The 15,663-nt window shown below is 35.0% G+C and overlaps 1 protein-coding gene across 2 annotated transcripts in view; it reads right to left on the reverse strand.

Annotated features, from left to right (window-relative positions):
* Positions 1 to 15,663, reverse strand: part of IL3RA (interleukin 3 receptor subunit alpha) — a 66,032-nt gene that overhangs the window by 11,957 nt on the left and 38,412 nt on the right. For both annotated transcript variants that reach the window (XM_074300251.1, XM_074300252.1), the window contains exons 8-9: positions 10,029 to 10,055; positions 827 to 953 (exon numbers count right to left, since the gene is read on the reverse strand). In XM_074300251.1, the coding sequence (XP_074156352.1) occupies positions 827 to 953; positions 10,029 to 10,055 (154 nt within the window). The remainder of the gene's footprint in view (positions 1 to 826; positions 954 to 10,028; positions 10,056 to 15,663) is intronic.

Raw genomic sequence — 15,663 nt, forward strand, 5'->3', positions numbered from 1 at the left:
ACATACACACACACCAGTATGTTGTTGTATAAGCTGCAATGTTTTTAATGGCAGTCTTTTGGCAATAACTAATCTTGAGGATTTGATTATTGAAAAGTCAGTTCAGGAGTAGACTGAATTATTCATGGGAAATTATAAAATTCCTTCAATGACCCCAAACTTCTCCTGGAAATGAGTGTCTATCTTTTCAGACTGGTCTGGTTGTTTGGCTGGGTGCTATGTAACATTCATTACTTACTAAAAAACTAAAACTAAAACTGAGTAATGCTGGGAGGGTAGTGAAGAGATGGATTTAAGTGTAAGCAGGTTGCAATTCATAATGTATAGGGACTATAAGGAAGAACCAGAGTACAGGATATTATAAAAATTTATATAATCAAAAAAGAAGATGACCTGAACAAATTGTTGAATCAATCCCTAGGCTCTATTAGATATCAAGAGAAAGGAAGAGGATCCTACATATATTAAGTAGAACCAATTGGGTTAACTCTTGGATATAGATATGGATATGGATAGCTGAACAAGATGAGTAGATGAGTAATGATCTGTGGCTTTGAAGGGAACATTCATATCATGGAATAACAGATTCATTAATGTGAGAAATGAATGAACATTTATTTGGTTGCCACAGTTATGAAAATTAAATTGGAAAAATGAAACTTAAAAGATAAAACTGAAACCAAGAAGGACATTAAAGAATAATCAGGAGTGGAGGTTTATATTTGAACAAGAGCCCCCTGAACTTTACCATTCCACTGTGGAAGATATAACAATCAAATTCCCCCTCCACAACATGTGTGTTAGAATTAAAGAGTAGCACACTTACCAAATTCTTGGGGCTCACTCCATGTACTCCAATTTTCATAAAAGTTCTTTTTTGTTCTTATTTTCACAGTATATTTTCCATAATTAATTTTGTAGTTATAGCTTGTGCTTTTAAGAGTATTAAAGACCTTTAAAACAAAATAATTTTTAAAATATCTGTCCACATATTCACTGACAACAATACAAATGTGTTCTAGATGCTAGAAGTAGGTATATAAAAAGCCTTATGATTCTAGAAGGAGTATATATATATATATATGGTTCAGGGGGTATGCTGGAGCCAGCTTTAACTTGGTTGCTGAGAGTCAATTGCTAAATTTTGTGTGAGCATTTACATTTCAGAAATCAGGAATTATACAACTCAAGACTTGATTCTTAGCTTTGTTGCTTGCCTACATTCCAGTAGGTGATAGATAAAATGTTAAAAATGCAGATGAAATTTCAATTCCAAATTTCCTCTCTCATTCATGGCAAGAAATGCCATGCTCAAGATACATATGAAATCATGCTCGTTTTGCCAAAAAAAAAAAAGGCAAGAAAAATAAAGGGAAAATATGCTTTAATCTGGTTCATCAATTCTTTCTCTGGAGGTGGATAGCATTTTTGATCATGAGTCTTTTGAAATTGTCATGAATCATTGTATTGATCAGAGTAGCCAAAATTTTCAGTTATCTTTACGATATTATTTTTTCTATGTGCAATATTCTGCTCATTTTATTTTGCATTAGCTCTTGTTAGTCTTCCCAGTTTTTCTGAAACCATCTCTTTCATCATTTATCACACAATAATTCCACCACAATCATATATAACAACTTTTTAACCATTTCTCATTTGATGGGTATCTCCTAAATTTCCCAGTTCTTTTTAGGTCAAATGATACACATAGTTCTATAGCCCTTTGAGTATAGTTTCAAATTATTCATCAAAATGATTGTACCAATTTACACCTCTACGTACAGAGTAATAGTGTACCTATTTTTCCATATCTCCTCTAGCATTTGTCATTTTACTTTTTTTTTCATATTAGCTAAGTCTGATAGTTTTCATTTCTCTAATAAATAGTAATTTAAAGCATTCTATGTGACTATTAATAGCTTTAATTTCTTCTTTTAAAAACTGTCTGTTCAGAAGCATCTATCTAAAAGTATCAGCAAACATTGTTTGTCATGTGGACAATCTAAAAGCCTTCCCAATAAGATCAGGAGTAAAACAAGAATGCTCAATAGCACAGAGAGAAGAAAAAGAAATAGGAAGAATCAAAATTGGAAATGAGGTAATAAAACCACCATTTTGGAAAATGATATAATGATATACTTGGAAAACCTTAGTGATTTAACTAAAAAGTTAGTTGAAAAATTAATAATGTTAGCAAAATAACAGGATATAAAATAAATGTACATAAATCACTAGCATTTACATATACTACAAATAAAACCTTGCAAGAAGACATAGAAAAAGACATTCCATTTAAAATAATTGTAGACAGCATAAAGAACCTGGGAATATACTTGCTAAGACAAATCCAGTAACTCCATGAATACAATTATCAAATACCTTTTATAGTCAGATTTAAATAATTGGTAAAATATATGGGCAAAGCCAATAATAAAAATGACAATTCTATTTAAATTAATCTACCTTTTCAATGTCATCCCAAAAATATTTTATTGAGCTAGAAAAAATAAGAACAAAATTCATTTGGAATAACAAAAGGTCAAAAATATCAAAGCAATTAATGAAAAAAATGTAAAAGAAAGAGATTTAGCAGGACCAGCTCTAAAAGTATATTATGAAGTGGTAATTATTAAAACTATTTGGTACTGGTTAAGAAATAGGTAGATCAAGGAAACAAAGCAGACATACAATATACAGTAGTAAATGATTGTAATTACTTCGTATTTGAGAAATGGAAAGATTTAAGTTTTGGGGATAAGAAAATTATTTTTTAAAAAACAAACAAGCAAACAAACAAAAACAATCATGGGAACAATTGGAAACTGGGAATAGACCAATATCTTACGCTATTTATAAAGCTAAGATCAAAATGGATATATGATCTAGATATAAAGGAATATATTATAAATAAATTAGAAGAACGTGGTCCCTGTCAGACCTATCAGATTAGAGAAGAGAAGAATTTAGGAATAAACAAGAGAGCACATTGTTTGATGCAAAATAGGTCATTTTGATTATATTATATTTAAAATGTTTTTTACAAATAAAATCAATGTAGTCAAGATTAGAAGGCAGATAGAAAACTGGGGTGGGGGTGGAGAATCTTTATAGACAATTTCTCAGATAAAGATCTTATATTTCAAATATATAGAATATTTAGTCAAATTTATAAGAGTATTAGTCATTCCCCAATTGATAAATGATCTAAAAATATAAACAGGAAGAGTTTTTTGATGGAGAAATCAAAACAATTTATATTGTGAGAAAATGCTCTAAATCATTATTGATTAGAGAAATGCAAATTAAAACAATTTTGAGATAATATTTCCTACATATTAGGTTGACTAAAATGATAGAAGGGAAAAATGACAAATGTTGGAAGTGATGTTAAAAAAAAAAAAAACAGGGTGGGATCCTGATGCACTGCTAGAGGAATTGTAAGCTAGGTCAAGTTTTCTGAAAAACAATTTGTACTTATGTTTATTGAGTTATAAAACTGTGCATGACTTTGACCCAGCAATACTACCATTAGGTCTGCTTCCCAAGGCAATCAGAAAGAAAGAAAAAGAAGGTATATTGTAATGTTCCTCTCTAAAGTGTAATTGTTCTCTGGGAGCAGTTTCTTGGGGAGCTTCTGGGACTAGCCTTAATTTCAGTTCAGTATAATAATCACCCCAAATGCAGCCAGGAGCTAAAAGTTCAGATCCTTTATTGTTTCCTTCAAAATAGTCTGGTTAGCTTTCTTGGAGGCCTATCTCTGTCCTTGGTTCTAAGAGCTCTTGCTATTAGTCCTTTGTCTCTTCCAGCTTTTGTCTCTAGCTCCCTCTGAATCCAAAGCCTCCAGCCAGCACAAAGGTAGACAATGGAATGAATCTGTCTCCGCCTCCAAGAGTGGGCTTGTGGGCTTTTGTGTCTGGCCCTGAGAGCTTCTTGCTTATATGCTGTGCACTGAGTATACTCCAGTCATTACATCACTAGGAAATCATTATTTGTTGTAGGATTAAATAGATGATAAATTAGATCTAACTATTGTCTCCTCAATTCCACTCAGTACCTTGTTTCAAGTTCTGGCCCATAACATCTCCTTGTAGGATCAGATCAATCATACTGAGCCATGTTAAATTAGATAATTATTGTCTCTATCAATTCCACTGTCTTAGTACCTTGTAAGAATTATAACATCTCCCACTTTCTTTTGATTTAGAACATAGGTGGTCATGACCTCCCTGACTTCTCAAGGAGGTGAGATCCCCAAAAAGGAAGGTGATCACACCTCTGCTGACTGCTCAAAAAAGGAGTGAAAACACCATAAAAGGAGGTGGTGACACCCTCCCTGACATCTCAGGAAGGGAGATGAAAACACCAAAAGAAATGGGAAATCAAATCAGATTAGCGGGTTTCTGAAGGGGCTCATTTGAAACAGGTATATATAAATCCATCAGTATGGGAGGTATTACACATAATTACATAAATTACACAAGCACATAATAACATAACACAGGCTAGTAGTGATGTAACAAATAACATGAATCAACATGAGGAATTATACATGTCTATAAGTCTTACAATAGTCCAAAAGGAATCTATTGTCCATTAGTTCATTTGCCAGGAATCCAACAATTCCTGAAGCTTTGAAATCCTGCAATAGTCTCATCTTGTGTTAGAGAATCCAATGATTTCTGCTGGTTTTCAAGTCCTGCAACAGTCTGATTATCAGCCATGCTCTATCAGGGTCAGATATTTCTTAGATCTTCTCCTTTGTTTTAAAGTTTTTCTCTTTTTCTGTCTCTTTCCAGTTGCTTGTTGCCACCCATCTATTTCCTTCTCCATCTGTAGAGATACAAATAAACTCTTTTCCCCAAGCAGTTAACCTATCTAGTCCCTTCTATTTACCACTTTTGGGATTTCTCCTCATCACTTGGCAATTACATTGGAGCTTCTCACACTGGACACTGCCCTTCTGTTGCATTAAAAAAGCCTGTATTCTCCCCAGTTGTAATCTCTTTCTGCTATCTGATTACATCAGAGTCCTCAACTTCTAAAAACTCTCTGGGTGTAAATTCAGCTGCCATCTTGCCTCACCTGTCTTTTGTATGATATCTTGGAGCTGGGCCCTGCCTCTCATTTCCCTGGGTCAATCTACATTCTGAGGCCCAGTGGAAGCCGTTGTGGCATTTTGGACATAGGATTTTAGGTCTTCTGTCACCCTATGTTCTTACTCTAGCTCTCTGCCTACACTGAGCTCTTAGATATCCTGGTTTTCCACACTGAAAACATCGACAATTTTCTCTAGAAGACCCTTGCCAAAACAAGTCCTGTCTTCCCATGTTCATCATAGTCTGGGTATAATAAGCACTTGTGCCCACTGTGGCACAGTGTCTTATGATCTTCTCTAAATGAGCATCTTTGTGTAGACCCCATATGATTCTTCTGCAAACCTCATTGGCATTTTCCTTAGCCAGTTGTCTGATCATAATTCTTGTAGCTGCACTTTCTCCAGTGGTTCTTGTGACAGTTGCTTTCAAATGTCCGACAAAATCCGCAAAGGGTTCTATTTTTGTGAAGGCTTCCCCTTGCTCTTTCCCTGGGAGGGAACCCCAAACTTTTATTGCAGCCTTAGAAATTTGCTCATATACTGTTATGGGATAATTAATGACCATCACCTGATGGTCAAAGGTGTTTTGTACATTAACTCCAGTTTGCTTATTGTGTTGGGCTTGAATCCTACATAATCCATGATACCTCAAAAGCCACAACAAGTTTTGCTCAGATTCTAAACATGTCCTTGCTATGCATTTCCAATCACTGGGGTTAGGATTTCATAAGCCAAACTATCTAGTAACATTTTAACATAAGATGATGTAGCCCCATAAAGAGTGCCACTCTTTTTTAAATCCTTAATTTTTTCCAGATCAAAAGGAGTGTATCTTCTCCTTTTTTGACCTGAAAGATCAAACTCTTCAATCACAGGATATGCATTTATTTTTAAATCAGATATATCCTGTCCTTCAGTTTTTGCCTTAACCAATGCCTTTTGTAATCTTGTCATAGGCTGCTTCATAGGAGATGCTAATTGTATTTCTGCCTCTCTCCCTCCCCCTTCTCTGACCACCTATGAAGGGTTAATTGAGGGAGATAAGTCAGGGCATGGGAAATGCTCCTGCTGTGAAATGCCACACTCAGAATTGTACTTAACTCCATTCTTATCTGATTCTCATCCTTTTTACCTAGTTTATTTTGATCCTCCCCCTCCTGCTCTTTCGTTTTTTCCTTATTCTGTAACTTATATAATTTCCTAAAGCCAGTTGTATTAAATTATATGTATTAAAAGTGTCTTTGGAAATTGAGTCAGGTCCATTTTTATTGTAGAATTGACATAGTTGCTCTCCTACTAATTTCCACTCGACTGGATTCAATTCTTTTTCCTTAGAGAATCAAGGAGATGCATACTGTACAGTTTCTAAAAGTTCAGTGATCTGCTCCCAAATTATAATCCAACCTTGGATTTTCATAAATCTGACAATGCTTTCTACACATTTTCCTTGAATTGGAAAAGAAGGCTGTTTTCTAAACATATGTCCCATTTTAGCTGAAATACTAGTTTAGCCCTTTGACAAAGTTTCCTTGTAGTTACCCTAATTTCTGGGTCGAGGAGACTTTTCCACTGAAATCAGGATCGTGTCTGCCCCACATTGGGCGCCAAAATTTAATGTTCCTCTCTAAAGTGTAATTGTTCTCTGAGAGCAGGATTCTTGGGAGTTTCTGGGAGCAGCCTTAATTTCAGTTCAGTATAATAATCACACCAAATTCAGCCAAAAGCTAAAAGTTCAGATCCTTTATTGTCTCCTTTAAAATAGTCTGGTTAGCTTTCTTAGAGGCCTATCTCTCTCCTTGGTTCCAGGAGCTCTTGTCACTTCTTTGTTTCTTCCAGCTTCTGCCTCTAGCTCCCTCTGAATTCAAAGTCTCTAGCCAGCACAAAGATGGAAAATGGAATGAATCTGTCTCCGCCTCCAAGAGTGGGCTTGTGGGCTTTTGTGTCTGGCCCTGAGAGCTTCTTGCTTATATGCTGTGCACTGAGTATACTCCAGTCATTACATCACTAGGAAATCATTATTTGTTGTAGGATTAAATAGATGATAAATTAGATTTAACTATTGTCTCCTCAATTCCACTCAGTACCTTGTTTCAAGTTCTGGCCCATAACATCTCCTTGTAGGATCAGATCAATCATACTGAACCATGTTAAATTAGATAATTATTTTCTCTTATCAATTCCACTGTCTTACTCACTTTAAAATATTTGTAGCAGCTTTCTTTGTGATGGCAAAGAACTACAAATTGAGGTGATGCCTATCAATAGGGCAATGGTTAAACAAGTTGTGCTTTTGACTGTTGTGGAATACTGCTGTGCTGTAATGATGATGAACAACCTGATTTTAGTAAAAAATATTTGCATAAAATAATGAAGAATGAAATGAATAGTACCAAGAGAGCATTGTGTATTATAATAATGATATTTTTGAAGAATAACTGTGGACAATTGAATTATTTTTAGTACAGTAAATATTCAATCAACTACAAAGAACTTATGAAGGAAGATGCTGCTCACTTCCAGACAAAGAACTGATAAATATAAGAATATATCAGTATTGCTTTACATATTACATACGCACTGTCAGTGTGTGTGTGTGTGTGTGTGTGTGTGTGTGTGTGTGTGTGTGTGTATGTGTGAAATGGGGGCTTCTCTAGTGTAGGTGGGAAGAAGGGAGGTAGTTGATATTTAAAATGTAATAAGATAGAGCACCAGCCCTAAAGTCAGGAGGACCCAAGTTCAAATCTGGCTTCAGATACTTAACGCTTCCTAGCTGTGTGACCCTGAGCAAGTCACTTAACCCCAATTGCTTCAGCCCCTCCCCCCAAAAAATAATAACATAAAATAAAATGTAATAAAAATTAAATTAAAATTTAAAAACTGCTTATTCATATTCTTTGACTATTTTTCAACTTGGGAATGACACATTTTTTATAATTTTGGATCAGTTTATATATAAATATATACATATACATATATATATATATATATATATATATATATATATATATATATATATATATATATATATATATATATATATATATATAAAAGCTCTTTATCAGAGAAACTTACTATGAATCCCCCTCACCCCTTTCTTGTTTTCCTTTTCATTTTGGCTGCATTGATTTTATTTATGCAAAAATATTAATTTAATTAAAGTAATTCATTTTAACCTCCCATTACTTCACAGAGCCAAATGTTACATATTTATTGGCATCCTCTTGAGTGTACCAGAAAATAGTACTGGATGACTCTAAAAAATTCAGGGGCAAGATAGAAGGACAACTAACTTCTTTAAAAATTATTTTCATTTTTATTCTCCATTTAAGTACCAAATAGAACATTTTTATAATTAATTTCTCACTTAAGGTTTTTTACTAAAGCAATTATGGAAATCTTCCTATAATTATTATTACTTATTAGACTCATCCATATGACCTAAGCCAAGTTTAGCATAGCAGTTTGAAATTCAATAATTCTTTTTTTTTTTTTTTCCCCTGAGGCTGGGGTTAAGTGACTTGCCCAGGGTCACACAGCTAGGAAGTGTTAAGTGTCTGAGACCAGATTTGAACTCAGGTCTTCCTGAATTTAAGGCTGGTGCTCTATCCACTTCGCCACCTAGCTGTCCCTGAAATTCAATAATTAATGTTCTCTCTTAGATGAAGCCAACATTGATTTTGAACTTAGCATGAAGTGTCCTAGAAGTTTCAATGGTTAATTTGAATTGTTGCACATTCTGAAGGTATCTACATCTGCTTACCAGTTTGGAGAACATGTGCTGTCATTTTAAATTTATTATTACATTCTTGGAGTACATTAAAGTAGTGAAGATACTATGCTTCTCTCCAAGATGACCTTTCACCATTCTAAGGTAAAGTGACAGAATGCAATAGTAGGTCAGAATTGGAGTCAGGAAGACCTGAGTTTAAGTAAGCCTTTATTCTTATTTGCCTGCTGGTTGTATGAACCTGGGAAGTTTGAGTAACCTTTTAGACAACTATAAGATTGTAAAAGATAATTTTTTTTTTTCATTCATGAAATAATGGAGGAGTTCTCTATGGCAAAGTTTGGATTTTTGAAAAGACAATTATATGTCAATATCATCTTATCAGTTTTGAGCAACATACTCATCAGACAACATAGATATTATATCCAGTGGCTATAAAAAAAAAAGGGTAGATAAGAGTTTAGTTAGATTAAGCATAATGACTGATTTACTGTGTTAACTTGGGTGGGGAAAAGAAGATCTCAATTTCTTTTTTTTTCCCTTCCTCCCTCCCTCCCTCTCTCTCTTTCTCTTTCTTCCTTCCTTTCTTTCTTGTTCTTTCTTCCTTCCTTTCTTTCTCTTTCTTCCTTCCTTCCTTTCTTCCTTCCTTCCTTCCTTCCTTCCTTCCTTCCTTCCTTCCTTCCTTCCTTCCTTCCTTCCTTCCTTCCTTCCTTCCTTCCTTCCTTCCTTCCTTCCTTCCTTCCTTTCTTTCTTTCTTTCTTTCTTTCTTTCTTTCTTTCTTTCTTTCTTTCTTTCTTTCTTCCTTTCTTTCTTTCTTTCTTTCTTTCTTCCTTTCTTTCCTTTCTTCCTTTCTTTCCTTTCTTTCCTTTCTTTCCTTTCTTTCCTTTCTTTCTGCTGAGACAATTGGGGTTAAGCGACTTGCCCAGGGTCACACAGCTAGGAAGTGTTAAGTGTCTGAGATCTGATTTGAACTCAGATCCTCCTGACTTCAGAGCTGGTGCTCTATCCACTGCACCACCTAGATGCCACTTCCAATTTCATTTTGACACATCTTTATAACAATAACACAAAATAAATGCAACTAATTTGATTGTGTTAGCAGAAGTGAAAAAGCCATGAAAGACTTTTTATTCTCTAACATAATCATTGGTTTTTGCTTTTGGCATTAAAAGTTCAGTGATGTTAGACAAATTAATATTGACTTACCACTTGAGAGACATTTTTGCCAGAAATCTGAAAAACAAAAACAAAACAACAACAACAAAAAAGCAAAATTAAGTGAGTGGCTTGAATTTTAATTCCCATTGGAAAATTACCTTCCTAATTTCTCCCCTCATTTCTAGGAAAGCCAATAAAACCCTCTAATACAAATGAGAAAATATGGAAGGATGTTTGGGGAAAAAAATTCTGAAGTCATGATTTCCTGTGAATGATTGTAACCATTCCCAAAGTGAATTAAAATGATTTAACTATAATCTTTCCCATTCTTTTCAAGTTTACTTCTACAAAGAATTACAAAGTGGTAAAGAGAACAGTGATTTGAGTCAAGAAGCCATAAGTTTTAATAACATCAGGCCTCTTTAAGAAGACCTGCCAAAAGAATGTTTGTGGCAGCCCTCTTTGTAGTGTGGCCAGAAACTGGATAAGTGGATGCCCATCAATTGGAGAATGGCTGAATAAATTGTGGTATATGAATATTATGGACTATTATTGTTCTGTAAGAAATGACCAACAGGATGATTTCAGAAAGGCCTGGAGAGACTTACATGAACTGATGCTGAGTGAAATGAGCAAGACTAGGAGCTCATTATATACTTCAACAACAATACTATATGATGATCAATTCTGATGGCTGTGGCCATTTTCAACAATGAGATGAAGCAAATCAGTTCCAATAGAGCAGTAATGAACTGAACCAGCTACACCCAGCAAAAGAACTCTGGGAAATGAATATGAACCACTACATAGAATTCCCAATCCCTCTAATTTTGTCTGCCTGCATTTTGCATTTCTTTCACAGGCTAATTGTACACTATTTCAAAGTCCAATTCTTTTTGTACAGCAAAATAACTGTTTAGATATGTATATATATATATATATATATATATATATATATATATAATTTATACTTTAACATTATACTTTAACATATTTAACATGTATTGGTCAACCTGCCATCTTGAGGGGTGGGGAAGGAGGGGGAAAATCAGAACAAAAGGTTTGTCAATGTCAATGTTGTAAAATTACCCATGCATATATCTGGTAAATAAAAACTATTAAAAAAAAAAAAAGACCTGCCAATAATTTTAGAGAATTGGTAATATACCAATTGAAATATCAAAAGTATACTTTACAATGCTAGACAAACTAATAAAAATTAATTTGGAGGAACAAAGATTTGGGAAAAATGAAACAAAAGTAAAATAGTATTTTTAAATCTAAACTTCTATACTGTTTGTGGAATTTAAGGAATTTCTTTTTTTTTCTTTCAAAATATGATTTGGAAATTGTCTGGGAAGGAGGTCACTCTTGTGACCTCATTTGGATTTTCCTGGAAAAGATATTAGAATAGTTTTCTATTTCCTTCTCCAGTTCAGTTTATATATGAGAAAACTGAGGTAAGCAGGGTTAAGTGACTTGTCCAGGGTCACACACTAAAGTATGAGACAGAATTTGAACTCAGCTGATTCCAGGGCCACCATTCTATCCATTCTGCCATCTAGCTTCCTTCCAAGCAGAATGATGGTACATTTTTTAAAAATGTAATGATAGATTTGGCTAAAATTTAAGAGTCAATTGTTTTCTTCAGTAGCAATTTCCACCTATTTTATCCACTGTATTTAGTGGCCCCTTGGACCAAATAAAACAAGTCAAAACTTTCTTCCTTTTGAGAGCATTCCTCAACCTCTAAATTCTACCATCCATCTAGGAAATCCTAGAAAGCTGCTAAACACATTATTCTTGAATTTTTCCTCATGTTTTCCATATCCAATTTCTTCAATCATTTAGAATGATGTTCATTATCCTCTTCTCTATCTGCTAAGTTATAGGATTCTACTGAAAAGGAGTAAGGCAGACACCTTGACCTTTGTTGCACAATAAGTTTTCTGCCACATTGCAGAAATGCCCTTGTTGAGCAAAGAGCAATGATTTGTGATCATGGGAACGGGTCACAGTTCATGAGCAGGTATGCCTTGACAAGGCCTCTGGCCTGTGAGTGAGTTGCTAAATTGCTGGATTGGCTCTCCTCCCAATGGGAGATACCATGCATATGCAAAGCCCATGATTTGCTTCTTTGAATGGTAATTGGGGATGTGCTGATCACGCTTGCAAAAATATATATCAACAAGGCTGAATGGCATAATAAACTGGTGCTCTTTTTACACTCTATGAGTCTCCCACCTCATTCATCTCACCTCTGAGATCAAAGGGCTCATATGCTTGGAGCTCTTAAAAGATGGCTACAATACTTTTCCTCATCTATATCTTCTGTAAAATCCAATTTAGAGTCTTTCCTAAAAGAAGCTTCTAGTTCTGAACATGTGATTTGATAGTGAGTCATTCTAGAAACTACTTCTCTATTTACATAGCCTAAGCTTGAATTTATTGGCCATTTTTTTGTTTTGTTTTTTTCACTCATGTTGCCTTATTCATTAATGTCAGGTTTTTTCCCTCTTGTGTGAATTGTTGCTAGACATATTTACTATATCCATTATAATTTTGCAATTGAGCATCTGACCAATATAGAATGTTACATTGGTCCTTATTAAATTTCATTTTATTAGTTTCAGCCCACAATTTTAGCCTATGACATTTTCTTGGATTCTGTCTCTGTTGCCCAACATGTTAGTGTCATGCCATCTAAAAATTTGATAACCATGATATCTATGTTTTTATCCAAGATGGGAACAGAAGGAAGAAAGCTACCAGTATAAGTCTTACTAAGGTGATAGCAACACTAAAACAGAATTACACTCATCAATGCATTTCACTACTGTTTACTAATCAACTGGATGTAATGATCTATTCAACAATATTAATATAAATTCTTCTAGGGACAAACCATCAACCTTATTGCTAAAGATTCTAGTAAGCATGTCTTTTATCAGAGCTCAGGCCAAATATTCCCTCTCCCCAACAAAATGTCTCTTTTTAAGGTAGTGTTTTGGTAAATATGAATTTATGCTAGTAAACATTGGATGCTTGAGTCTTTGGGGAATTTGGGAATCAGTTCCAGTAGCAAAATGACAGTTATTGTTTCTATTGGGTATTTATAGATCTTGTTTAAAGGCATTTTTCAGTTACATTAAAGTTTTGATTGGTGATCATTTCATTAATCTTATGAGGAATGGAAACTATCAACCAAAGCTTTTGTTTTCTAATATCATTAGCATATATTTATTAGTTATTTACTAGATTGGGGAAACTCATACAAACATAACATTGAAACATAAAGTAATTTATATACAAGTGCTTCTCTTATTATTGGAAAACAATTTACACAGTAACTACTTAATCACAAAATGAACTCTTAAAATAAAATGGAGTTGCTCATGTTAAGTTAATGTACTTATTCCTACCACCGAATCTCCAGAGATTGAGTTTACTCTCATTCTTAGGGTTCCAGGGAAGAATCTAGAGAGAATGGGTTTCTAATATTATTCATGAACCTCCACCAATGTACTTCTTTTTGATTATCAATATTTAGACTTCAAGAAACTTTTTTAAAAATGTATTTACTGAGATAGTATAGTAAAAATGATGAGTACAGAACATTCAGTACTACCTTCCCACTTCCCTTTCCCTCAAAAATAATGTGGGGAACATTCTCCCTTTAAAAGAGTAGGCTCAAATTAAAGTATAATAATAGTGAAGAAAGAAGTCACCCACAACTTGGGTTTATTGGAAAAATTTTCCCCTTTTCATAAAGTCATCATGAAGTTCCCCTTAAGTATAGCTCCTCTATTATTTTCTAAAGATCCCTGCCTTTGAGGAACTCTCAATCAAGCACTTTTCTCTGTCACAAAGTGTCTCCCTCCTTGAAACTTCCTATCATTTCCATATTGCTCTTCAGGCTTTTTCTTTCTCATTGTATATCATTGTTCTAGTTGTCACTGCTAACACTTTTGGTTGTTAAACTGACCTCTGGATCTCCCATATTCAAATGGTTGGCTAACGGGAAGGAGAGAGGAGAATGAGAGATTTAAAAAAAAAAAAAAAAATCTTCTCTTCCCTTCCCCTGCAAGAGATTTCTTCTGAGAAATTTGGCTTGGATTCTTCCACTACTAAATTGGGATGCCACGAGGCAATTAGGGTCAAATGAGTTGATCAGGGTCATATAACTAGTGTTAATTAAGTGTCTGAAGTTGGATTTGAACTCAAGTTGTTCTGACTTTAGGGCTGGCTATCTTTCCACTGTACCATCTAGGTCATCTAAGGGCTTTGATTTTGAACAAAGTACATACACAAAGGTATACAAAGCAAGTACATAAAGGAATGTGAACTTACAAATCAGGGAATTAGGAAAGGCCTTAGGTAAGATTGGTGGCACTTGGGCTGTACTCTGAAAAAAGTGGATATTTCACTAGGCAAAGTAGAGGGAATAGGATCTTAGCAAACATCAGAGGAAGTGATATGGGTTAAGATTCCTTTTTAATTCCCAGCAGGCAGCAGGCGGTCCTCTTTAATCTGGCGCTCTTCACCCTGGCTCCTTAGTCTGGGTGGCCAAGCCAAGATGGGTAGCCAAAAGAGGTAAGGGTTTTGGTAGTGAACACGTGGGTCTTCTGACCAGGTGTTCACTCGGGAACCAACAAGTCAGGGCACCAGTCAGGGCATTATGTGAGTAGGTATAATAAAGGCTTTTAAGATTACACGTGATTGTTCTTGAGTGCGCTACCGGTTATTAAGCTAGTAATTGTAACTGCCAGGAGAGCATGTTACAAATGGCGCTCAACGTGGACGCATAAGGAATTATCAGGTTTTGAAAATATTTAATATTCAGAATTAAGATTCTGAAAGATCCGGTAGAAACGCCACTTAAGAGGGAAGACAGAGAAGCAATATGGACCCAGGTAACTTTGGGATCAGGCTCAAGGACACAGCTGAACATAATGCTTATATAAAAAGGTTAAAGAGCCAGATGGAAGATCTTTTAACAAAGATCACCACTGAAGAACAGCAGGAAGCTTGTAATCAAGCTCCCAGAAGGCTATCCCCACACCCAGTAAATATAGCTCGGAGAGGGAGCAACCTAGAGCTAATGCATATGTATGACAGTATAGAGTACAAAATGAGACAGCAAGAGTTGCTGGAATTGCAGGTTAAACTACAGATTGAGACAGAGAAAGAAGAAAAAGCTAGGTTACTACAGATAGAACAGGAAGTGGCTGAAACTAAGGAAGGAAATAAAGGAACCACATGGACTTCAGTTGTAGAAATTCTTCTTAGCATTTTGTTGGTTTACCTCGTGCATTGTTGTTTTAAGGAATTTATGGATTACTCTTCCATTGAGAAGAAGTTTAGTTCTTTTTATGTGCAAAGCTCGGGTTTGATTTTAAATCAGCCTTAGGGGGATTTTCCAATTCTTCTTCCCTCTGCCTCACCTTCTTGGGCCAAGGGAGAAGGGGGAGGAGGAAAAGGAAGGGCGATAATACCATCAGCACTGCCCATTAATCCATTCAAAATTCCTGTGTCTTCATTTCAAAGGACAGGAGTAGGCTTTATGCCCCAAGGCAAAAAGGAATTGTGGGGTATTGACTATAATCAGAAAAATTTTAAAAATACAGTTCAGTTAATTTCTAAGAAACCTTACAGGAATAAGACCTTGCAGTTAGAGAGAGTG

Source organism: Sminthopsis crassicaudata, chromosome 3 (assembly GCF_048593235.1).
Source record: "Sminthopsis crassicaudata isolate SCR6 chromosome 3, ASM4859323v1, whole genome shotgun sequence".
Lineage (NCBI taxonomy): Eukaryota > Metazoa > Chordata > Mammalia > Dasyuromorphia > Dasyuridae > Sminthopsis > Sminthopsis crassicaudata.